The sequence below is a fragment of the Telopea speciosissima genome, chromosome 7 (genome assembly GCF_018873765.1).
Source record: "Telopea speciosissima isolate NSW1024214 ecotype Mountain lineage chromosome 7, Tspe_v1, whole genome shotgun sequence".
Lineage (NCBI taxonomy): Eukaryota > Viridiplantae > Streptophyta > Magnoliopsida > Proteales > Proteaceae > Telopea > Telopea speciosissima.
In genome coordinates, this window is record NC_057922.1 from 50,595,716 (window position 1) to 50,620,623 (window position 24,908).

The following is a 24,908-nucleotide window of genomic DNA, read 5'->3' on the forward strand; positions in this document are numbered from 1 at the left end:
ATGGACTCAAACAGTCTCCTACAACTTAGCTTGAGAGGTTTAGACAAGCCCTCCTACAAAATGGATATACTCAAAGTCAAGTTGATCACACATTGTTTATACAAAGGAAGAACAACACTATTACAGCTCTCATTGTTTATGTTGATGACATTGTGGTCACGGGAAACATTGAAGCTGAAATCTCAAAGCTTAAGCTTTATTTGGCTCGACAGTTTGAGATCAAAGATCTCGGTCCATTGAAGTATTTTCTAGGGATTGAAGTTTCAAGATCCAAGCAAGGGATCAATGTTTGCCAAAGGAGGTTTGTTCTTGATCTACTTACAGAGACAGACTACTTAGGATGCAAACCAATCTCCTCCCCAATTGAGCAGAACCACAAACTAGAGGAAGATTGTGGTGAACCTCTTGTGAATGCTGAAAAATATCAGAGATTAGTAGGCAAGCTAATCTATCTTTCCCTCGCCCGACCTGACATAACCTACGTTGTTGGAGTGGTAAGTCAGTTTATGCATGCACCCAAGATGGGACATCTTGATGCAGTTTACAAGATCCTCAGGTATTTGAAGTCATGCCATGGAAAAGGCCTTCTCTTCTCTAGGAATGGTTACTTGAGAATTGAAGTATATACATATGTTTATTGGGCCGGGTCTATTTCTGATAGAAGATCTACCTCCGGATACTGTACTTTTGTTGGGGGAAATTTAGTCACCTGGAGAAGTAAGAAGCAACCTCTGGTAGCTAGGCCAAGTGCTGAAGCAGAGTTTAGAGCCATGGCTCATGGTGTGTGTGAAATCTTGTGGTTGAATAAACTTGTTCAAGAATTGGGATTTGAGACGATTGAACCTATGAGTCTATATTGCGATAACAAGGCAGCCATAAGTATTGTTCACAATCCGATTCAACATAACTGAACAAAGCATGTTGAGGTTGACAGACACTTTATCAAGGAGAAGATAGAATCTAAGACTATTTGTACTCCTTTTGTGAAGACAAATGAACAAGTGGCAGCCATCTTCACCAAAGGACTTAGCTCTCATCACTTTAGTTTTATGTTAGACAAGCTGGGTATGTATGACATATACCACCCAGCTTGAGGGGGAGTGTTAAGAATAGTTGTATCAGGGGTATATATGTACATAATCCCTCTTTTATGTATTCTTTGTGTCATTTGTATAAGACCAAGAGCCTGTGTGTAATTATATATTCTTTTTAATATAAGCATGTTAGTCTCTTGTTTTGAGACATAACACACAAAACCAAAATCGTGGCTGCTCTCTTGGAGTTTCTTCTCTTCTTCTTCCACTCTAAAAGCTAACACAAGGGCACAAGCACAAGAACACGTTCTTCCTCAAAAACCAAGTTACGCGATTGAGCAGTCTGAATTTTCATATTATCTTCAAGGAACACTGCCTGATTAGATTCCACAACTCTGGTAGAATGTGTAGGACAATAAAATCTGTAACCCCTTGATCTTTCTGAATAACCAATAAAATGACCACTGATGGTTTTGGGATCAAGTTTCCTTATCTGAGGGTTAATGGTCTAACCTCTGTTGCACAACCCCAAACATGTAGGTAAGATAAATTTGGTTTTTTACTAGTCCATAACTCATAGGGAGTTTTGGGAACAAACTTACTAGGCACTTTGTTTAAAATGTAAACAGTTGTTTTTAACGCATCACCCCATAAGAAATCTGGTAAAGATGAATTGCTTATCATGCTTCTAACCATATCCATAAGGGTACAGTTTTGCCTTCCAGCCACCCCATTCTGCTCAAGGGATCTTGGTATAGTGTATTGAGCGTCAATACCACATTCTTGTAAGAATCTGGCAAACGGTCCAGGGTTACGCCCAGTTTCATCATATTTGCCGTAGTATTCTCCACCACGATCAGACCTCACACTCTTTATCTTCTTTTCCCTTTTAAGTTCTATCTCAGAATTAAAAATTTTGAAAATATCTAAGGAATCTGATTTTTCTTGAATAAGGTAAATATAGCCAAAACGGGAAAAGTCATCGATAAAGGTAATAAAATATTTGTAGCCACCCATGGCAGTAGGAGTGAATGGACCACAGATGTCTGTATGAACCAGCTCTAGTACGTCATCTTTCCTGGTTGCACCCCTCTTTTTAGCTCTAGTGTGTTTCTCCTTTATGCAATCAACACAAGTTCCAAAATCTGAGAAATCCAATTGAGGAAGAGTATCATCCTTAATCAACCGTTTTATCTTCTGTTTGGAGATGTGTCATAAAAGTTTATGCCATAACATAGAAGAATTCTCATCCAACCTACCACGTTTAGAACTAGAAGCCACATTTGCAACAGAATAATTAACAAGATTGGGAGAGGTAGTGTCCAAATCAACTTTATAAAGGCCATCACACAATAATGCAGATCCAACTAAAAGAGAACCAGAATAGAGAAAAAGTTTCCCATTGCCAATATTAAAAGTGTAATCATAATCATCAAGTTTAGAAACTGAAATCAATTTTTGCCTAAATGACGGTACATAAACCACATTGTTCAAATCTATAACAAAACCAGTAGAAAAATGTAATCTAACTACTCCTATGTATTGAACTTGGGTCTTCTCTCCATTCCCCATGTAGACCACCATCTCTCCTTCACTTGGTTTCCTCCAGCTTCTTAGTTCCTGCAAACGATTAGTGATGTGATCGATAGTTGCTTCAGTATCAATCCACCATGAATCAGGGGAAACACTTACTAAATTTGATTCAAGACACACTAGAGCTAAAGATATACCTTTCTTCTCAAGCCATTTCTTGTATCCAAAACAATCAGTCTTCCTATGCCCATCCTTCTTGCAGAAGAAACACTTTCCCTTGAAAGTCTCACTCTTTGGTTTCAAACTCTGATTAGTTTTCTCAGATCTTGCCTACTGGTTACCTGACTTCTTGCCTTTCCAATTTTTTTTGAATTTCTTCTTACCCCCATTATTGGAAACAAAATGGGCTGAATTTGGTTTCTCCTTTTTCTTTCTTTCTTCTTCCTACACCAATATGGTAGTCATCTCCTCAAGACTCCACTCCATTTGATTAGCACCATAGGAGCTCTTGAGGCTTTCAAACTGTGATGGAAGTGACTTCATAATCTGCCATACAAGAAAAGAATCTAATATGGTCACTTCCATCTCCCCAACTTGTTGGCGTAGTTGGTGATTTTCAGGATATAGTTACGCACACCACTTGTACCATCATAATGGGTGTTCGTGAACCATTCCATGTAAGTTTCCTTCTCAGCCTTATCATGTATGGTGAATTTCTTGCTGACAGTTACAAGAAAATCCTTAGCCTTTTCAGTTGTAGGCACACTCTTCTTTATCATCTTGTCCATGGTGTGCTGCATAATCAACAAGCACAACCTATTTGACTCCTCCTATTTTTCATAGAGAGCCTTTGCTGCAGTGTCACTATCAGCTGTGGGCTTGGTGGGCTCATCAACTCTCAGGGCAAAATCAAATCGTATAATCCCAAGAGTGATAATGAGAGAATCTTTCCATTCCTCAAAATTTGACCCATTCAGAACTTTGATGGAAGATAATTGGGAAGTCATAACTGGCAAACATAATTACAAATATTTACCAAAACATACAATATGCAACAAAACTGGAAGCATATCAACATCCCAAGAATATAATCAAACCTGATTAATTTGGGCTAATTAATCAGATTTATCCTAATTTTATTTTCAGTAACTGTAGGAAAACACAAACTGGGGAAAGATCCGGAGTCATCGGTGTCACATCTGTGTTGGCAAGATCACCCAACATGCAGTGGAATCTCTCACATGCAAGGCGAAATGCCTGAAACAACACCACTCTGAAGATTCCGTCACCTGTGGTGGCAAGACAAGAACCTCCAAAGCTGTGAAGCCCAAAACATCACCCTTATACTGTCAAGCGAAATCGACCAAACGAAGACTCACCTGTGGTGGCAAGAGCACATCGTTCGTCATATGGTTTCTTTGACTGCAATCCATCTGAATGGTCGATAGCGATTCCGCAACCTCAACAATCAGCCCATTGAGTGGAAGCATAATTATTAAAATTACAGAACCTACAGACCTAGATTGCTACTGTATGCCCATTTAATTAAACAATTTCCATCAAAGATTTGTACTGTAACATGGGACACTAAGGTATTAAACAATTTCAAAATATATCCAAGGTGTTCGTATCATGCCATTACTGATGCAACAAGTAAATAATATACTATCATAAAGTCTCATTATGCAAAGATTGGAAATACATCAAAATGTTCCAAGTGTTAGAAGTTATATGTTCCCTATCGTGACAGATCAGAATAGCATAAGGTATAAACAAAAAACAGAAACCCAAAATTTAGTTTTCTATTTCTGTTTATAAAACAGAGAATAAACCAAAAACCTTTTATTTTATTTTTTATTTATTTTTTGTTTATAGATTCTGTTTATAAAATAGAAAAAGGAAAACTAAACCAAAAACCTTTAAATTTCTATTTTTGTTTTTCCTTTTTTTTTTTTTTTTTTTTTAAAGATTTTGTTTTGATGAACCAGAATCGAACCGGTCAATGGTCAAAGGGTTGACTAGCACCGATTGACCGGGTTGGGTTGTCGGGTCGACCGACCCACGATGCATTTTAGCAGGCTCATGTGGTGCATGATAGCATAGCCTAGGATTTACTTTTAGCTTTTTGACTTTTGATTTTTTATTTTTTTTTTAATATTCCCCCATTTTCTTCCCCAAAACACAAAGAAAACGAAAAATTTAGGGTTTTACCGGAAAACCACCACCACCATTTTGCAGTGGCCGAACCAAAGGCCGGCGGCATCGGGTGACACCAGCGAAGGACCCCCTCCCTCAGGTAACCTCAATCCCGGTATGGGATTCTAGTAAAAAACCCAAACAACCGATTTCTGAAAAAACGAAAAAGTTGGGTTTTTTTTTTTAATTGATTGGATCCATTCACACAAAACAATTAAAAAATTGTAGAGCCATTGATCAACCATGATCAAGCTTTGATATCATTGATAGAATAATTCACGCGGAACATTCATGGAGATCAATGAGCATACAAATAAATTAAGGAGGTGTGATTGGCGTACCTGGATCCATGGTTGAAGCCGAAAACTTTCTTTACGATCCCTGTCGCACACAAACGTTGGTCTGGTCTCCCCTCTTCCACTTGTCTTTTTGTTTTCTTAGGTTAGTCACTTAATGGACCAGTGACAACTATTTATAGTGGTGAGGGTAGGGACTAACCCTGCAAAGAAACTAGGGTTTCATTCCCATTAAGGAAACAATACCTTAGGTCCGCACATAGTAACTGGACTCGTACCATTAAGGTAACCCCCATCAACCCAACTAAATTGATTTTAATAAAACTAAAAGTGGGACTATGCCAGCCCACTTTATGGAAATCTTACAACATGAACTTATATAGGCTTCAATAAATTTTCTCATTTCTCATCAAGGAAACCTAAAGCCATATGACTGGCCTCACAAAGAAAGCAAAAACCCACTGAAGGATTGAGTAATCTTAAGCCACAATTGGCCTTACATGGACACACACAATATACTACATTCATCAAATGAAGTGTGTCTAATACCGCAAATGGACTAGGGATTAAGATATTTTCATATAAGAATAGATTCCTAAGGCCACACATGAATTTACGCATGAATAAACATTTTTCCATTCATTCAAAGAAAGCATTCCTACTATCATAAGGCTGGTTTTACAAATGAATGAAAGCATTTTCCATTTCATACATGGCATGCCCAATGCCACAAAGACCAATGACCTTACATAGGAGACAATATTAATTTTACCAATCAAACATAGTCGTCCTAATGCCAAATAAGTTCTTAAACGTGAACTTACATAAGAATATCAAGATAAATTTCCATTTGTATGCAATGTTCTTAAGGCCACACTATTTTTGATTTTACATAAGAATATCTCATTTAGACAATATTCCTACGGCAACTGGATTTACAAAGGATTATATAATATTTCATCCAAATTTGAGCACAAACCCTAATAATAAAATAACACAACCATATTGGACTTACATAGGAATATCAAAGTGTATCAAGTATCAACCACACATCATGCCATATTCCTAAGACCACAAGCCTGGCCTTAAAATTAGAATATAAAATAATCAACCAATTTCAATCAATATTCCAAAGGCCATAAGCAACATCCAATTGTGCAAGCATCTACTTATTAAGATCAAGCATTCATCCTTAGGCTTATATAGGAATTAAAAGAGTATATCATAATTACTCAAGAACATTATTGCTAATGCCATTAAGTAATATGTGTTTAATATTAATTAATGGAGCTCAAAATCAAAAGAAAGATACATATCATACTTTCAAATTATACTTGAAATCAAAATATAAGCATACTAATAACTAAATAAAAAATACCGATTTCATGATATGCATATCATAACCATCAATAAAAGACTATGTATACAAATTATAAATCCTTGCAAAATAAATATATAGTAATGTATTCGAGCAACTGTCGTTCAACATAACATTATAAAATACAAACCAGGGTGATTATTTAGACAAGTAAGATGTTTATAACAAACAACATATTTAAAAGAAACTTAAGTATCATCATTCAGTTGGAAGGGATCCTAAGCAGACATATGAAAAGATTTTTTAATTGAACATCTCCTTGATTGAGGACACATCATGCATCCTTGATCTTCTTTTGATTTTGATCAAAGACTCCTACTTGTTCTTTCATAGAAGAGAGCCAATTCAATCATCTAGAATTCCATTTCTCTCTTCTATGTAGGTGTTCATGTCCTCAAAGTCATCCATGGAGATAAACTATTGTGCTTCTCCTAATCGTTCTCCTCTTCCCTCAAAATCTACAGACATAGCATCAAAATCCCTCTTCATCTCCTCCTTCAGATTCTAATTCCATTTTTCTGACGGTTGCAAACTTAAGAAACTTTTCATTATCAACCTTAATGGTTTCACCATTAAAGCTTACACCAAAATGTCTTAAAATTTTGATAATCAGTTTTCCATATATATGAAAGACTTCTCACATGGCTGAATTCACTATTTCTAAGAGACTGTCCTAGAAGTAGGCTCCACAAAATAAATCCATGCCAACTATGAAGGCTAAGCATTCTACACTTCCCACCCACTTAAAAGAAGAGATCCGGATCCTCTACTTCCAAAGCTTGTACTTCCATCTTACTTCCATGAGCTCCTAGTGCACCACCTGGGCCTGACATGCATCCAATGGTTGACATTAAAAAAAATTCAAAATTTTTTGAAAATCTCATGACATCCTATTTGAACCATCTTAGATCCCAAACCAAATCTTCCCGACTGGTTCAGCTCATCAACCCAAATCCATTTCACTCAAACTAAACTCAAAAGAAGAGTCCTTCTGTAAATAGGTCCCTACAAGGTCTCAGATTCGGGCCTCCCTACCATACATGCCTTTAGGCAGCCACTTCCTTGTCTAGAGTCTGGACCCTCCATGGGGTGTGGGACCCACCTCTGGTATGTAGCACCCACACCCCACAAAGGGTCCAGATTTGATCCATGGGGGGCCCACCTGATCCAAACTTCCTCTTCCCTAGTGGCCTATGGACCTTGATAGGATTGTACCCAAAAAAACATAAAAAAATCCCGCAATCTTGGGAGTTAGGCCCTTAAAAATAGAGTTTGATTTACACTTGTACACGTCCCACTGGATACCTCTGATTGCCTGCGAAAGTGTCAAATAAGAGAAATAAATTTGGAATTTGGAGATGTTGACCATTTGGATTAAGAAAGGACGAAAACACCACAGGAAACAGATAAATAGCTGAAGAGCCCAGTTAGTTAGCACTAAGCAGGAGTACGGGTTTTGGGCTTCTTTCTGAAAACAGAGTAACCAATACTTTTACCACGCGCCACGCCAACCACAGAATCATAGTAGAGGAGAGGAGGCTTGCATATATTACCAACATCATCATCGTCATCTCCCTCGATGGCTTCCTTCGGCAGCTCTTGTCGTCTTCTCCCATCGACCGTTACTGCCAAAGCTTTTTCACTTCCTCTTCTTTCTCCTTCCCTTTCTCGTTCTCCTTCTTCTCTCAAATGCACTCGATCTTCTTATCTACTACCTCTTTTGGTTCTCCGCCAGGTTGGTTTTTTTTTTCTTTTTTCTTCTTTTGTGTGTGTGTGTGTGTGTGTTTCCTCTCTCTCTCTCTCTCTGTATAGCTTACATTTGATCATCTCAATTGTCTCTTTGATGTCTCAGAAGCTTCAGAGAAGGTCGATGGTTGGCACACCCAATGCCGGAAGCACAGTAATCACCCCAAATTGCTTTGCGTCTGAACCTGAACAGTTGAAAAGTGCAAGACAAGATATCAAAGAGCTTCTTAAGACTACATTTTGCCATCCCATTTTGGTAATTTCGTGCTCTGGAGTTTATTTAATTTACACAGTTTTTAGTTTCACCGTTTGATTTTGGTTGTGATAATTGGTTGTTAAAGGAATGTGGCTGTTGTTGTGGTGGTGGTGGTGATGATGATGATGGTAACAGGGGTTTAATTATTACTTCTTATTCATGCTTGGCTATGTATGTTTTGGTTAGTGATAGAATGCTTAGAGAATTGTTTATACCGTTTTTGTTTCTGAATCAAAATCAGATGGTGGGTAACCTTTATCGTTATCTATAGGAAACTTGTGTAAGATTGTCCATGGTTAATTGGCTAGTGTCTATATGGCCTCGATGATGATTATTATTTTGGGTTTATCTCGTATCCGTTCTTGTCTATGTCATTTTCACTGTATTTATTTTGTTATTGGTTGAATCCTCAGAAAATTGTTTTTGTCGATTCAATTTATGAGTAAAATCCAAAGTTATCTGTTGAAGGTGCTGTAAAACCATTTATTGTGCAAAGCGCCCCCAGCTACCAGTTGCGAGGGACTTCTCCCAGTCAGCCCATGGTTAACTGAGTAGTGTCCATTGAGGTCATGAAGATTCACTCCATGTTTTCGTGGGAATTACTGTAGCAAGCATATTTGAACATAGACAGCAAAGCCTTGATATTTAGGAAGGGAGGAAGGTTCAATAGTCCATGGGTATCTGTTAATATGGTTCTGCTTGATCGTGGGAAGTACTGTAGCTAGCAGATTTGAACATAGACAACAAAGCCTTGATATCTAGGAGGGGAGGAAGGTTCAATAGTCCATGGGTATCTGTTAACATGTTTTTGCTTGAACCAATTCATTAGCTATTGTGCATCCATTTCATCCCACAGTCCTTAAAAACCTTGTCACCAAATAAGTTCTAACCTGCTGATGAGGTGCAGACCCCTTGTCTAGCTGCAATGGGCTCTCTATGAGGATCTTGAATTATCAAATCCATCCCACCTGCTTAGAACCAGTGGAGAGCATCTATGTGTTAAACTTTTAAGGTGGCAAGTGACCAAAGTTAAAGTTTGGATCCATACACTGATTTAGGATTGTTGTATAATGTAGATCATCTGTCTGGTTGAGTGAAACATTCAGAATATTTGTCGTTCACTATCCATAGGACACTCTTCTGACTTGTGCAATTATTGGGAAAGTAACTTTCTGTAGACCCAGGTTTGTAGATAAGGTGGGTGGACTTCGTAACTTGATGGTTCAGTATCAGCTTTTGTCACTGTTCTTCCTTTCCTGCCTATGGGGTCCGGAAATAGTTCTGGGCATTTTAAAAATCTCTTGGCATGCTCAAGTGATATTGGGGGATTCTTTAAACATAGAACTTCTAGGAAGTTGGTAGCTTGAAACTTTTTTGCACAAGATATTCAGATTTTAAGATGTGTTCTACCAATGTTTTTGGCTTGTTTTGGGAGTCGCATTGTTGTGGGCCAAGTCCTCCCTGTTTCTTTCAGGTGTAGATTGAATTCCATGCTTTTGAGATGGAAAAGTTGTGGTCATTTAGGTGAGTCCTTTGGGAGGTCCAGGACTGTTTTCAGAAAGAATCGAAACATCATGAGAGGCTTGAAGATAATTGGAAGCAAATACAATGGTTGAAGTTATCATTTCAGTAAAAAGGTAAAACTGGCCAAGGTAAAACTTCCCCCTGTCAATGTTAATTGCTTGGACTCAATTCATTGCTGTTTAGAAAACTTGGATTTTGGATTGGCTGAGGCCCGAGTAGGAGGAGTGGAGTCTTCAGGAATTTATTAGGTCAATCTGATACGAGGGACACACAGGATTTTGAAGATGAGGTGAGCTTCTTGATGATGGTACTCCTCTCTTGTATTTGTTGGCCAGATCTGTCCAAAGCGATGGAGGATTTATTAACATTTCATACCTAAACAAGATTAGTATAGTGGACGTGGAACAACAATATTCAAACAGAAAATCTTTTATTTTCGGGTTTAGATTGTGTTTCTTAATACCATGCAGTTATACTTGGATTTTTGGGTAATTAGAAGCTTTGAGAAGCCATCTACCCATAAAAAAAAAAAAAACTGGGGAACAGAGTCTCTGTTTCTATGCCCATGACAAGATTTAAACTATAAGATGTATTATCGTTTCACATTCCACCTCATCCATCCCACCAACTTTCCATTCTCATTCATCCCACCAACTTTCCAACTCATCCATGTAACTATATATGTAAAGTTTAATTGTGTATCCCCAATCTTAGCATTAGATTAAGCAGAGATCAAGATTGATTGATCCTTGTATATTGTATATATATTGTCCATATTCATTCAATGGAAAGATAAGCTGATCTAGCTCCAAATCCTGGTCTTACCATTTAACAGCACACTATCTCCCGCTCCTCAGCGGAAGCAGAGTATTGTGCCATGGCCATTGCCACTTGTGAACTCACATGGCTCACTTCCTTGCTTGGTGACTTTGGCCTTGTCTGCACTCTCCCTATCTCCCTCTACAGTGACAACCAAGCAGCACTCCACGTCGCCGCCAATCTGGTGTTCCACGAGTGAACAAAACATATTGAAATTGATTGTCACCTGGTTCGTGAAAAATTACAAACCGGCTTGATCCGCCCTACTAAGATAGCCACAGGCCTTCAACTTGCAAATATATTTACCAAGGCACTTGGACAGGATCAGTTCAAATTTTTGTCATCCAAGTTGGGCGTACGCAATTTGCACTCTCCAACTTGAGGGGGAGTATTATCGTTTCACATTCCACCTCATCCATCCCACCAACTTTCCATTCTCATTCATCCCACCAACTTTCCATCTCATCCATGTAACTATATATGTAAAGTTTGATTGTGTAACCCCAATCTTACCATTAGATTAGGCAGAGATCAAGATTGATTGATCCTTGTATATTGTATATATATTGTCCATATTCATTCAATGGAAAGATAAGCTGATATAGCTCCAAATCCTGGTCTTACCATTTAACAAGATGAGCCATCAAGAAGGATGGAGAAGAAAAAGGATGCAGGAAAAAATACACATAATTTTGGGAAAGAATCCATGGGTCACATTTCTCCATATCTGGACTATCAGCTCCAACCTATTGTAAGCTTTGAAGCATTTAGGCTTAAACATAAGATGCCATAATTTCCGTGCATTTCATGCATGATGGGAGTTTTTGGAGATTTGGGAGGGAACTTGAATATTGCTAATCATTTATGAGGTGAATCGAGTGCGGGAAGGAAACTGATGTTATGGAGGAAGAACACACCATGTTCATTTCATTGACTTGTTTAATATTTCTTTTGAATTTTCTCCCATCTATTTCCACAAATTTTAGGGATGACTGCTTTCTGCAATGGTTTGAGCTTGGGCTGCCGACTTGAGGATACAGTACAAGTTTGAGGGCGGCCATTTCATGCAAAAAGTACCAATTCCAGTCCACCCTATAGGGACCCTTGTAAGCAGGACTTACACCATGTATAAACCCTTCTATGTGTATCCAAATTGGATGGTTCAGCCAATCTTCTGCATCCAAAAGTTGTTCAAGAGAGTGACCGGGCTCATGGCATAAAACTTGGTCTAATTGTTCTGAATTTACGAAAGTATTTCTCTCTCTCTCCCTCTCTCTTACTCTTAGAGAGCTGTGTTGGTTGGTACACATTTGTACATATCTAATCACTGCAGGAAGCTATTCAGTATTCGAAAGAAAGAGGACTGTAGGAATAAATTTCATATTTTCGGAGTGTTCCTAGAGATTCCCATCATTATAAAGAGTTTTCTCTTTTTATCTATGTTTACTGTTATAATAAGTCTTTTTGAGGAAATACACTGACTACTAACAAAGATGATAGCTATAAAAAAAGAAAGGCTGGAGTAACCTTACCGTTGCACGAGGTTCCTGCCATTTTGGGGTCTGGGGAGGGGTCATATTGCATGCAGCCTTACCCCCGTTTTACAGAGAGGCTGGAGCAACCTTACCGTTGTGCCGAGGTCTGCCCTTGACAAAAATGATAGCTATATAATTATGAAAATAATTTTCTTCCAAAGTTTGGGAGAAATGTTACAGAGAAATTCTTGCTTGAATGTTTATTTTCTGATGGCTGAGGTCTCATTCTAAGACATCTTCAAGATTTTCTGCATGCAAGTTTTTTCCAATTTTAAAGTCCAGAAAGTTCTTTGAAATTTAAACCTTTGTTAGAATAATTAGATTGTTGTTTTCTAGAGATGGCCATGGTTTTTTCTAGGATGAATAATGAGGATTGTTGAAAAGTGAAAAAGTTATTGGCGCTTATGAGAGATCCTAAGAAGGGATTGGACCTAAAATAAATGCAAGATAGCTAATGCAGAATTGATATCGAACCAGTAAACCCAGCGAGAGATCAATCAGAACAAGATTGTATATAGGGGACAAACCAGTATTAAGAACCAAATTCTCTAACACTTTTTTTTTTACATATGAAAAAAGAAATAAAAAGGATATGACCAAGGCTTCACCATCTGGCCTGCGGAAATGGAATCACCACCATACTCAACTGACTGAATCACCACAGTAGGGTCTGATTCGAATCACCACCAAGGGGTTTTACAGATTTACCACTGCAACCTGTCTAGATTCATCACCGAACCAAGGAAAAACAAACTTTATTCCTCAACCGCCTCTTCTATTACAGGCTTACAGTAGTACATTGTTTAAATAAAAGATCCAAAAACCAAAAATAGCAACTAATTAGAACCTTTCCTACAATGCTACTAAAAAACAGAAACAGAATTTCTAGAAATCTAACAAAATAGAAAGTCCAAAAATAGAAACTACTGACTCATACAATGCTTCTTAACTAAGGAACTAATAACATAAAAATAAAAACTTTCTAAAACAGCCTCCATTGATATCTTCTCAGTAGAATCTTCAGTCAAACTATCAACCCCATATGAGCAGTGCCCACGTGAGCAGTGCTCACTTGAACAATACCCTTGTGAACAGTAAATCAGACCAGATTCTGGTTCAATCCAGAATTATGTACTGAAATCTTCTTGCCCCTTCTTTTTGTGCATGTTCTGGATTTCCTCCTTGAACTGAATTCATCATAGCCAAAGAAACTAGATAGGTATCCCACTCCCCCAATCAGTGAATCCCTAGGAGCTACTAGCTTAGGAAGAATATTAATGTAGTTGTCAAGGCGTCTCAGACCAGATCCAGTAAAAAAGGAGTTGGGGGGGGGGTTTCTCATACGCTGCAAGGCGCACAGCTGGAATCCAAGAGAGTGAGTGGATTCCATCTGTGCGCCTTGCAGTGTACGAGAATGGTTCTTGTACAAGAACCTGATCCAGCCTCAGGAGTTAGAGGGGGAAGGAGAAAAAGGGGAAGAAGAATACAACCGCACTTACCTGGAACTTGAATATTCTTGTCTAGTATGGCTCTTGTGTTGGGCACCTAAGCACCATAACAACCATGCTACAATGGCGTATGTTGATTTAGGCCTTCAAATAAACCTTGTGTGGTTTCTATTTTCTACTTCTTATATCTATTAGTTAATATTTTGGTAGTTTCTAGTTTCAGTAGTTACTAATTTTGGAAGTTACTAATTCTGTTTCTGGTTTCGACTTTTGAGTTTCACTTTCCTAATTCAAGAAAGGTTTCATATCTTTGAATCTGAGTGTTGGATTTCTTTCAAACTTAACTGGTTTGTTCTCCATACCCTTTAGACCGCTTGACCAGAATTTGGTCCACATCAGAGCGTTACTTGCTTAGTTATTGAATTTCTCTCTTGCTGGTTTGGTTCCTACATTCCTACGTTTCTGGCTTACCTTAGGTTTTGTAAACACTACTCTTTAGGTGATATAGAATATATACAGCCTTTCACTCTGTTAGAATTTCTTTTGGCTATTTTTCAATTAGTAGCTCCCAATAATGGTTCTTGTTCAATATCTGTATCAGAATGGTGATGAAATTATCATACCAGTAAGAAGATACTAAGTTTTTAGGTAGAAAAACTCTTGCAGGTATTCTTTATTTAGTCTTTACTTCTTTAGCCTTTCCTTTTCTTCTAAAAGAATACAGAGCTGAATACATTCATTCAGACACTTGCAGAAATGCCATTACAAAAACAGAAAGGTTGTTAAAAGTTGTACTCATAATATAATCATGGTTAATGATGCTGCTGGATCGATTAATTTGGCCTTGTTGAATATGTGACTTGGCAATTGAATGTGACAATGAGAAAAATTAAGGACATTTTTTTTTTCTTGATGCTAAAACACGAAACTAGATCAAATAGATGCTCCTGTGCTACCACAAACTAGCCTACAAGAGGCAAGTTGAACTCTCTCTAGGATGACTAAACTGCAGCTTGGGATCGTTTATCTTGGTGTTTTGTTGCTAAATTTGTGTTTCATATGATGATATTACTTTAGGAAGACATAGGATTTTCAGATTGCTGTATTCTAGATGGTAGAAATCTGAATGGTCAAAGAAAAGGACAAAACCTAAAATGATTCTCTAATTCATTTTGTTTTATATTTTATACTACAGGTTCGACTTGGATGGCATGATTCTGGAACCTATGACAAGAACATTGAAGAGTGGCCACAACGAGGTGGAGCTAATGGAAGTTTGAGATTTGAAGTAGAACTTAAACATGCGGCTAATGCTGGTAATGACTCTTTGTTGTGCGTATCCTTATCTGGTAGATGACAGTTCTCCTCATAAGTGGTGTTTTTAGGTCTTGTAAATGCATTAAAGCTTCTTCAGCCTATCAAAGACAAGTATCCAAGTGTGACATATGCAGATCTGTTCCAGTTGGCCAGTGCAACAGCAGTGGAGGTCCTTACTTTTATTTTGTAGTCAGAGTTAATATCATCCGGAAATAAGAAACTTTTTTAGTTACTGAATGCTTGATGAGTTTCAGGAGGCAGGGGGCCCCAAAATCCCCATGAAATATGGACGGTTTGATGTATCTGCACCTGAGCAATGTCCACCGGAAGGGAAGCTGCCTGGTAAGATAAACATTCTCAACGGATTTGTCACGACTGTGTTGGTAAAACATCTTTTAACTAACATTATTTGTTTTCTTACTGCCTCTCTGTGCCTACTTTTCTTTCTCGTTTGGGTACTAACATTGGAATTTAAGAAGAGTCATGGTGTTACAAAATTGCTTGCAATGGCAACTTTGATGCGGTGCAAATGGCCTCTCTGTTTATATGCGACACACTTGTAAGGAACAGTTAAAGGGTAGGAGCCCATTGTGCTGGATAAATCCTTGAAAATTCTAATGATATTACCAAAATATTACCTATGAAACCTATATTGCCAAACTATGATTTGAACCTTAACAAAGTTTTGTAGGGCACTGCAGCTATTACCGTCAAGATACAGTAGACACTTCTCAAAACCAATTTATTGCTCTTCGTATGTTTCCTCAGAACCCAGGTCTAATGAGAGAAAGTTTCTGTACGAAAAAGAAGTTTGTGTTCTCTGTTTTGATTTCTGACTTGGTAGCATAAGAAGTTGATGGAATTTTTGGGGAATCGAACTTGTGTCAATGAGACACAGGCACTCTCAATTTATAATATTATGATGGAGAAAAAGATTACAATAATACTCTTAGGGCAACACTAATAATACCCTACTGGACTATTATACCCTTGTACCCATATTACAACACTCCCCCTCAAGTTGGTGCATAAATATCAACCATGCCCAACTTGCTAACAACAGAAACAAAGGTTTTACAAGGTAAACCATTAGTAAGTAGATCAGCCAACTGATCCCCTGAAGGAACAAAGGAAATACAAACAAGTCCCTGTTCAAGTTTTTCCTTGATGAAGTGACGATCAATCTCCACATGCTTGGTGCAGTTATGTTGAACAGGGTTATGGGCAATGCTGATTGCAGATTTACTATCAGAGTAGACCCGCATAGGTAGTTCAGGTGAGATTCCATGGTCCTAAAGTAACCCTTTCAACCAAAGTAACTCAAAATGCCATAGGCCATGGCTCTAAATTCCACTTCGGCACTAGAACGAGCCACAATTGACTGCTTCTTGCTCCTCCAAGTGACGAGATTTCCACCAACATAGGTGCAATACCCTGAAGTAGACCTTCTATCATTAGGACAACCCACCCAATCAGCATCAGTATAAGACTCAATTTGAAACTGATTGTGAGATGAAATGAGAACACCTTTTCCAGGGGCAGCCTTCAAATAGTGCAAAATCCGATACACAACATCCAAATGAGAGGAATGAGGATCATGCATATATTGACTCACCATACTCACAGCAAACGCAATGTCTGGACGAGTATTAGACAAATAAATGAGTCTACCAACAAGTCTCTGATAGCTGGTCTTGTCAACTGGTTCTCCTTTCTTGCTTCTAAGATGAGAATTGGGTTCTATAGGGGTATCAACAGGCTTGCAGCCTAACATGCCTATATCTATCAACATATCAATATTGTATTTCCTTTGGAGAGAGAGATACCCTTTGCAGAGTAAGCAACGTCAATACCTAGGAAATATCTCAATGTCCCTTTCAAATTCCTTGCCCAAGAATTGTTTTAAGGAGGAGATTTCTTCAGGACTGCTCCCTGTGATGACTGTCATCAATATAAACTATCAAGATAGTGACATATGTAGGAGTTCTCTTGATGAAGAGGGTGTGATTGGCATTGCTTTGCTGAAATCCAATTGACACCATTGCTTTATGAAACCTTCCAAACCACGCCCTTGGAGATTGCTTTAAACCATCTAGGGCACGATTTAGTTTGCACACCATTCCCTGGGTATGTGGGGAAGCAAAGCCTGGAGGAATATCCATGTAGACTTCTTCTTCCAGTTCACCATGTAAGAATGCATTCTTGACATCAAGTTGTTGAAGGTCCCATCCTTGATTTACAACGTAGGATAAAATCACTCTCATAGTGTTCATCTTGGCCACTGGTGCAAATGTTTCTTGGTAGTCGATCCCATAAGTTTGGGTAAATCCTCTAGCAACCAGCCAGGCTTTGTGTGTATTTACAGTCTCATCAGCTTTGTGCTTCACGATGAATACCCATTTGCTTCCAACGGCTTTCTTTCCTGAAGTAAGAGGAACCAAAGTCCATGTATTATTTTTTTCCAGTGCTTGCTTCTCTTCATTCATAACCTCTTTCCACTTCAAATGAGTCAGTGCTTCCTGCCACATGTTAGGGATAGAAACAGACGACAGAGAAGAAATGAAGGCATGAAAGGAAGGAGACAAAGAGTCATAGGAGACAACATTAGAGATTGGATGTTGAGCGCAAGATCTTTTTGATTTTCTAACAGCGATGGGTAAATCAAGAGACGAATCATTAGGAATAATTGACTTACCAGGCATATTTGGAACAAATGGTTGATCTGAATTTAGAGAGTCCGACCGGTAAGGAGAGATGGTGGTGGTCAAAAATTTTTAGGGTTTCATAGAGAGGGTGCACTTCCCGAGGATGTTTCTTCTCCTTGCTCTGATACCATGATGGAATTTTTGGGGAATCGAACTTGTGTCAATGAGACACAGGCACTCTCAATTTATAATGTTATGATGGAGAACAAGATTACAATAATACCCTTAGGGCAACACTAATAATACCCTACTGGGCTATTATACCCTTGTACCCATATAACAACAAAAGTCTTACTGGATCACACACTAAAATTACTGCTTTTGCATCTTCTTTATGGGGTCTTTGGATCGTGACCTCATATTTTCTAATTATGGATGCCACTTGGTGATCAATTCTTAGTTCAGTTTCCTGCTATCCTTGTTATCTTATTTTTTTGTTGTGAATTCTTATGTTAGATGCTGGGCCCCCTTCACCTGTTGGTCATCTACGTGATGTCTTCTATCGGATGGGGTTGGATGACAAGGTTTGTGTTATCATTCTCTATATGTCATTTTTACATTATATTTCGTAAAGTATCTCAATGGGCTTCATACAACTTTGTTCTGTTTGGTTTGCAGGAAATAGTTGCATTATCTGGTGCACACACATTAGGGAGGTCTAGACCAGAGCGCAGTGGCTGGGGAAAGCCAGTGACAAATTACACTGTATGTATAGGTCAACATTTTTCCTCTTGAAACTGTTGTCATTATAATGCAAATCAAACATTTCATTTCAAAGAGCTTAATCATTCTGAAATCTAAACTCTCATCTCTGACAAACATGATGTATTACCCCTTTCTTAATATTTATACAGTTTCCTCTGAAGGTGAACCAACCATGGATTAGTTATGCTCCTAAACTTTTATTTTTTCTTCAATTTTTTAGCAGAACTATGAATTAACTTGTGATTTAATGTTTACTTGAGTATGTCATCTAGTTAGGAAACAGGTATGAGCTCATTACATGGTCATCATGGATAAAGATTTGAATAAATGGTAAAACCTAAAGAATAGAAGTGACTGCATGACTATCCTTGCTTTGCTTGTATTTAGAAAAAACATGATTGAATCAATAGCTAAATCTGTTAACGGGTTCCAGTTCGAATAGGTGGCATGCGAAAAATTTCCTCCATGGTTTCGGTTTGTTCATATTGCCAGTAATATGAGAGACTTCTTGTTCTGTTTCCTTGAATTCCAATTTGTCATAGCTGCTTGTTTCATTATATGGGAGGTGCATACCCATATAGAAACATCCTATTGTTCATTTTATGGTGGGATCTCTCTTCAACTGAAGCAGTACTGCACCTGTCCATTCCCAATGCCCATAGGAAATTCATCTTTCAGCCAGTTTTTGGAGGGTAGAAGTTAACTTTGTTTTTTCATATAGGTTTAATTTGGATTGGACATGTATATAGTTATAGATTTATCCAAATGAAACGTCTATCATGAAAAATTATGCATAATTTTTTTTTTTGGATGAATGAGGTTGTGCTCTATTATTCTCTAGAGAGACTTGAGCAATGAAACTCGTTATGATGCAGATCATTTGTAGAGGTCCATATTTCTTAACATGATTGATAAAGTCACTGTTTAGAAAAGTTGAGTCAAGAGAACTTTGAGGTTGTAAAGAGGTCAATAAGGGTTAATAGGATAGGTTAATTTTTTGATTGACCGAATTTTAATATCTTCACTTGATTAAGGTATAGTAAGTATGCAACTTTTATGATAGGTAACAAATTTTATTGAGAAGAAATAATAGTGTACAACAAGAAAAAGGGATAATGTAGTTCTAGATAGGGTAAAGCCCCACTAGAAGCCAATTAAACCAGGACCAACAACAAAGAACTAAGGGGCTGCTGGTTCTGCAGTTACAATAAGGCAGAAGGGTAGTATTAGGTCAAAATCCTAGGGTTACGGTGGGGTAATGGGAATATAGTTTATATGATTAAACTAGGCAGGTTTTAGGGAGTGTAATGAACTAGGTTTGATTAGGTTTAGATAAGAATTTAAAATCTCAGAAATTAGGGTTAGGGTTTCAGGTTTTGGGTTTTAGAATTTAGGTCAAAATTAGGGTTTTTAATGGGAGTTTAGAGCTAGAGTTGGGATCGAATTTTCCAGGTAGGGAGGGGAAGGTTGGATCCAAATATGGGAGGTTTTTGATGGCTGGAAGTACTGATTCTGGAATTTAGGGTTTTTGGGGAATTAATGAATGATGGGGAATCTAGCGTTTGAATGACAATTAGGGGCAGAACTTAAGGTTGAGTGTGAGGGGTGAGGAGAAGGGACTGTGGTTAAATTTTGGATGACAACCGATGAAGGATGAAGGCTGGACAGGTTTAAGATTAACTAGGGTTTGTGGAATTTAAACAAAAACAAAGGAGGAATCGATTGGGGAAGGAAAAGGAATAGAAACAGAATTTAAAATTCAAACTTACAGCAGAAGTCCACTGGCAGCAAGCTTGAGCAATGAAGGATGGAACCACCTTCAGAGAGAGATCCTCCCAGCCGTCACGACGTAAAGAGTTGACTGGATTCCACCAATCCCTTTCCAACTTGATAGAACCACAAGGATGCACGCACTCACAAGGAGCAAAGGAGCGGCAACAATGGCAGCCAAGCAAACACGAGATTTTTTTTCATAAAACTTGTGGGGGAGCCTCCCACAATTTGAATATTTATAAAATAGGCTAACAGCCAAGTCCTATTACAATCTAACCTCTTCCATCGTAAATCGTAGAAGGGAATGACTACTATCTAAAATTAATAACTTAAAATACTGAAAAGACCTAATTTTCCCTACTAACCTAAGTTAAAAGACACTTAGCTAAATAACTTAAATTGACCCAATTGAACCAATTGGATGCAACCAATTTGAACCGGTTCAATTGAAAAACAGAAAAATAAACTACGTTTGGAATGAAAAAAAAATACTAGAATGCAATGCTAAAGCTGTGGCTCCAAACTAAGACCTAATTCAGGACTTCTTCTTCTCCTTCCTACTTGGTGCTGCATCAAGGGAGGGGCAGGATTCCCCTAGATCCAAAGCCAGAACAACCTAAAGAACACAGGGACTAACACTGTACCCCAAGCATCAAGCATACCACCAATTCCCAGAATAATCTGAGGCCTCACAACACCTTGTCTAACAAGGTCATCAGCCATGGAAGATCTGATTTTGAAAAGGATTAAATGGATTTCTCAAACAAAGAATCTTTCTCTACTTCCAAGGAAAATATGCAAGTACAATAAAAATTAAACTAGCAGATCTTTTAATACAGGAATATCAAGATTAAGGAGCAAGTCGAGGATAAAAAAAAAAAAATCAGCCATAGCCACTATTAATACATGCACTTGGAAGAGATTCCCTAAATCTTTGAATCCCATAGGGATAATTATGCAGTTAATGTCCGGCAGTCATAGCTTCAAGCTCATATATTCATGCAAGTTCTTTGTAGTTGGTTTGAATAAACTCCTGAAGATTTAAAACAGATAACTATGCAGTTTTCTTTGGTTTGTTGGTTCTTGGAAATGGATTGAGTAGCCATGTCCAACATGTATTGGATTAGGGTTCTCCATAGGTGCAGATGCTGGCGTAAAAATGAAATCACACTCATAAATAATCAACTGCCTGCCTAAGTGCAGATGAGCAGAAATTTTTTGATTGAAAGGGTCATATGACATTGTGGAGTGCACCAGAATTTGATTCGATGTACAATCACTTCTCTTTACTTTCACTAGATCTGATTTTCCTTTATATTTTGGGGGGTAAACAACTAGATCTGATATTTTAACACCAGTTAAAATTTCTTTGTCAATTCAGATATGGTTGCTCAATTTTGTGTACGTCACTGGCATGTTTGCTTCTTGTGGATTCATCATTCTTTTTTCCATCTGAGTTGAGAAAGAACTTTTTCAATCATTTGTTATTTCTCTAAGTACTTTCTCTCTTCTTGCACTTCAAATAAACTAGTAGATTGGTTGAACAATCAGTCCTATTGCATTCATTAAGAAATATTACAGGTTTCCAATTATGTCATTGGTTATGTCGCAGAAAGATGGTCCTGGAGCACCTGGAGGACAGTCATGGACTGTTCAGTGGTTAAAGTTCGATAATTCCTACTTCAAAGTATGAAATCTTAAGTCCTTTCTGTTTGTAAAAATAAATGCAGGTGCAGCATTCTTATTTGCTAATTGATGGTTGATCCGGTTCAGGATATAAAAGAGAAAAGGGATGCAGATCTGCTAGTTTTGCCAACTGATGCTGCTCTGTTTGAAGATCCGTCATTCAAGGTAAATAATTGAAGCACTATCTGTCAGGACCGAAATGAAAACCTGAGACAAGTCTTAGATTGTTTTGTCTTGTATGAAATCTGATGTGCAGGTATATGGTGAGAAATATGCAGAAGATCAGGATGCATTTTTCAAGGACTATGCTGAAGCCCATGCCAAACTCAGCAGTCTGGGTGCCAAATTTGACCCTCCTGAGGTTTGTTAGTCACATTTTGTTTAAAGATACATTCTTTGAAACAACTGAACCACGGAAATTTAGTGTTTCAAATTTGAATATTATATTTAATTCTAAAAGTCTAAACTATATAGTATGGCTGTAGGTCCTGGCCTCCTGGATTCATTTTTGGAGTGGCAACTTTTTAAAATTTCCAAATCTGAGTCTATTGGCACAGAGCTACTTTTAGCATCTAAAATTAATGCTTTATGTTATTTTTAGAATGTTAAACACTATTTTGTTTTGCTAAGATACTTTAATAACACCTTAAACCAAGGAACATGGCATTTGTGGTTGATACAAATGTCACATGCACTCTTTCAGTTGCCCTCAAGAATTGCATATTTCATGAGTAACTCTTGCAGAGCTTTCAGGAAATATTTAACACTTCTCTGCATGATTCAAAATTTAGTAGCTTTTTTTGTTTCATTTCTTCAGTTTGAAGTTTCCCTAACTTTAATTGGGAGTGTTTGATGACATTGGTTGAACTTGATGATTTAAAGGAACCAAAGGATGGAACTTTTTAGCTTGAGTTTGTATGCTATAAAAATCATTACAGGAGATCATATTTACCCTTTTATATAACTTGGGCAATGTTAAATTTTCTCAGTTGACTATATGAATCGCAATCATCCTTATGACAGCATGTTTTGAACTTTCTTATACCATCTACATGTATTGGAACCCTTTTAGATCAGCTATATAAAGAGTTCCCTTGTCTACTCCAGTCAGCCACATATAAATAAAGAACTTGAGAGGGTATCTAGTATTTCCCCGTCTCAGTGTTCCTTTGGCTGAATTTTGACAGGTGAAGAACAGTAAGGTGAATGGAACACATGGACTCCTATTGTCATATGTTTGTGCATCTATCTGTTCTCAGCTTTGTTTTTCATTGTTATTTTATTGTCGAATAGAGTAGCTTCAGGTGCTGGAAATTTCAAGAACTCGGAAACAGCAAACTTTTGTCTTATCATTGAGAGTAGTATTTGAATAAAAAATAAATTAATAAGTTAGTAATGCACTCGTAGGAAAAAATCCCAAGAAACCATAAAAATCTCAGCACGGACAACAACAAAGCGGCTTTCTAGCTTTCTGTGTTATCTGCAGGCATATAGGCGGTATAACAGGAAACCCTCTCAATGTAAATTGAGCTGGCAAACCTAGAACAAGGATTTTTTTACCTGAAGCTTTAGAAGAGTTTAGGCCCTTAATGTTAGTTCTTAAATACAAAAGGTTATAAGATCAAATTGATCTATGAGGCTTGCAATAAATTGCAAAAGAAATGAATCCAACCTTGAAAGAATTGTAAATCTCCAGTAGCAATTATTGATGTTGTTTGAATAGAATTAAGTTGTATCATGTGTAGCTGGTGTGAAGTCAAAATTCAGGTCTGAAGATCAGTGGGTTGGATTAGCTAGCTATCTCCAGCACAGTGATACGGAAACTCTGAATTCAGCAGCAAGAACAGCCAGCAGTCTCGCCCACTTCAATTCTAAAATCCAAAGTAACAAGCAACTGATGGTTTAAGAAACAAAAAGACTGAGCTGTTAAAGTGAGCTTGACTGGAGCTGGACACCTCCATGGTTCAAAGGCTTCCCAAAATTAGATTGTTGAAAAAGTTAGACCACATTTAACTGCCTAGTTTTCATGCTTTTTTGCAAACCATGCAAAACAGCAGGTTTCCCATGCTGCCCTTTTTTTCAATTCTTTCATTCTCAGATCCTTTTAATTGAACTTTTTCCAAGCAGCTTTTGGCTCTTGCTATATATACATGTCTAAAATCTTGGAAAGAATCCCAAGACGGTTCCTAAAATGACTAGTCAGTGAACAGGTCAGATGCAGTTTTGTATTCACCTCGAAGCTTTAATGTTGTTTTTCTTTTCTTCCCCTGAATGTCCCACTTTTGTATTAGTGTGAAACACTTGCTTCTTTGCTTCATTATCATTGTGGTTACCTTTTGGTATATGAAATTCTTCTCTTTTCTCTTTTTCAGGGTTTCTTAATAGATGATGGCCCGGTGAAGCCTGAACCAGAAAAATTTGTCGCATCCAAATACTCATCTGGAAAGGTTGTAATCAAGGAAAACTTATATCCTATTCTTCTGTTTTTCAGTAATGAAATATATCTTGCATCACAGGAAAGACTCCAAATGGAATTCACCTTTGCATAATGCTTGTCAATATTTACTGTTCATGGTTTTCTGCAGGCTTAAAAAACAAGAAAATCCTATTTTCTTGATACGTCTCTTTAAGTAACAACTCAAGATGAAGCTATTTCGAAACAATGTGAAATCACACCTAAAACTTGGTAGTCAAAAAGTGAAGGAGAAAAGAATAAAATTCAACATGTTTACATATTTGAAATGCAGAGGGAGCTGTCAGAGTCTATGAAGCAGAAGATTCGGGCTGAGTATGAAGCTGTCGGTGGCAGCCCAGAGAAGCCTCTTAAGTCAAACTATTTCTTAAACATCATGATTGGGGTAGCTGTTTTGGCTTTATTGACATCTCTGCTTGGTAACTAATTGGATTTCTTGTTTCTATGTTTTGGTTTCTTTATCGAAATCATGTTTTGTTCATTA

The 24,908-nt window shown here is 37.7% G+C and overlaps 1 protein-coding gene across 2 annotated transcripts; it reads left to right on the forward strand.

Moving 5' to 3' along the window:
* The first annotated feature begins 7,978 nt into the window (after positions 1–7,978).
* LOC122669521 (probable L-ascorbate peroxidase 6, chloroplastic/mitochondrial) lies at positions 7,979–24,908 on the forward strand. 2 transcript variants are annotated; one of them, XM_043866298.1, is made up of 12 exons: positions 7,979–8,172; positions 8,290–8,439; positions 14,961–15,081; positions 15,151–15,251; positions 15,337–15,424; positions 18,244–18,311; positions 18,406–18,492; positions 21,878–21,952; positions 22,039–22,116; positions 22,208–22,312; positions 24,324–24,398; positions 24,537–24,908. In XM_043866298.1, exons 1-12 carry the CDS (start codon positions 8,017–8,019, stop codon positions 24,540–24,542), a joined length of 1,110 nt encoding a protein of 369 aa, XP_043722233.1. In that variant the 5' UTR covers positions 7,979–8,016; the 3' UTR covers positions 24,543–24,908. The 2 variants fall into 2 exon arrangements, with proteins under 2 accessions (XP_043722233.1, XP_043722232.1); XM_043866297.1 differs by having other exon boundaries at positions 24,699–24,908.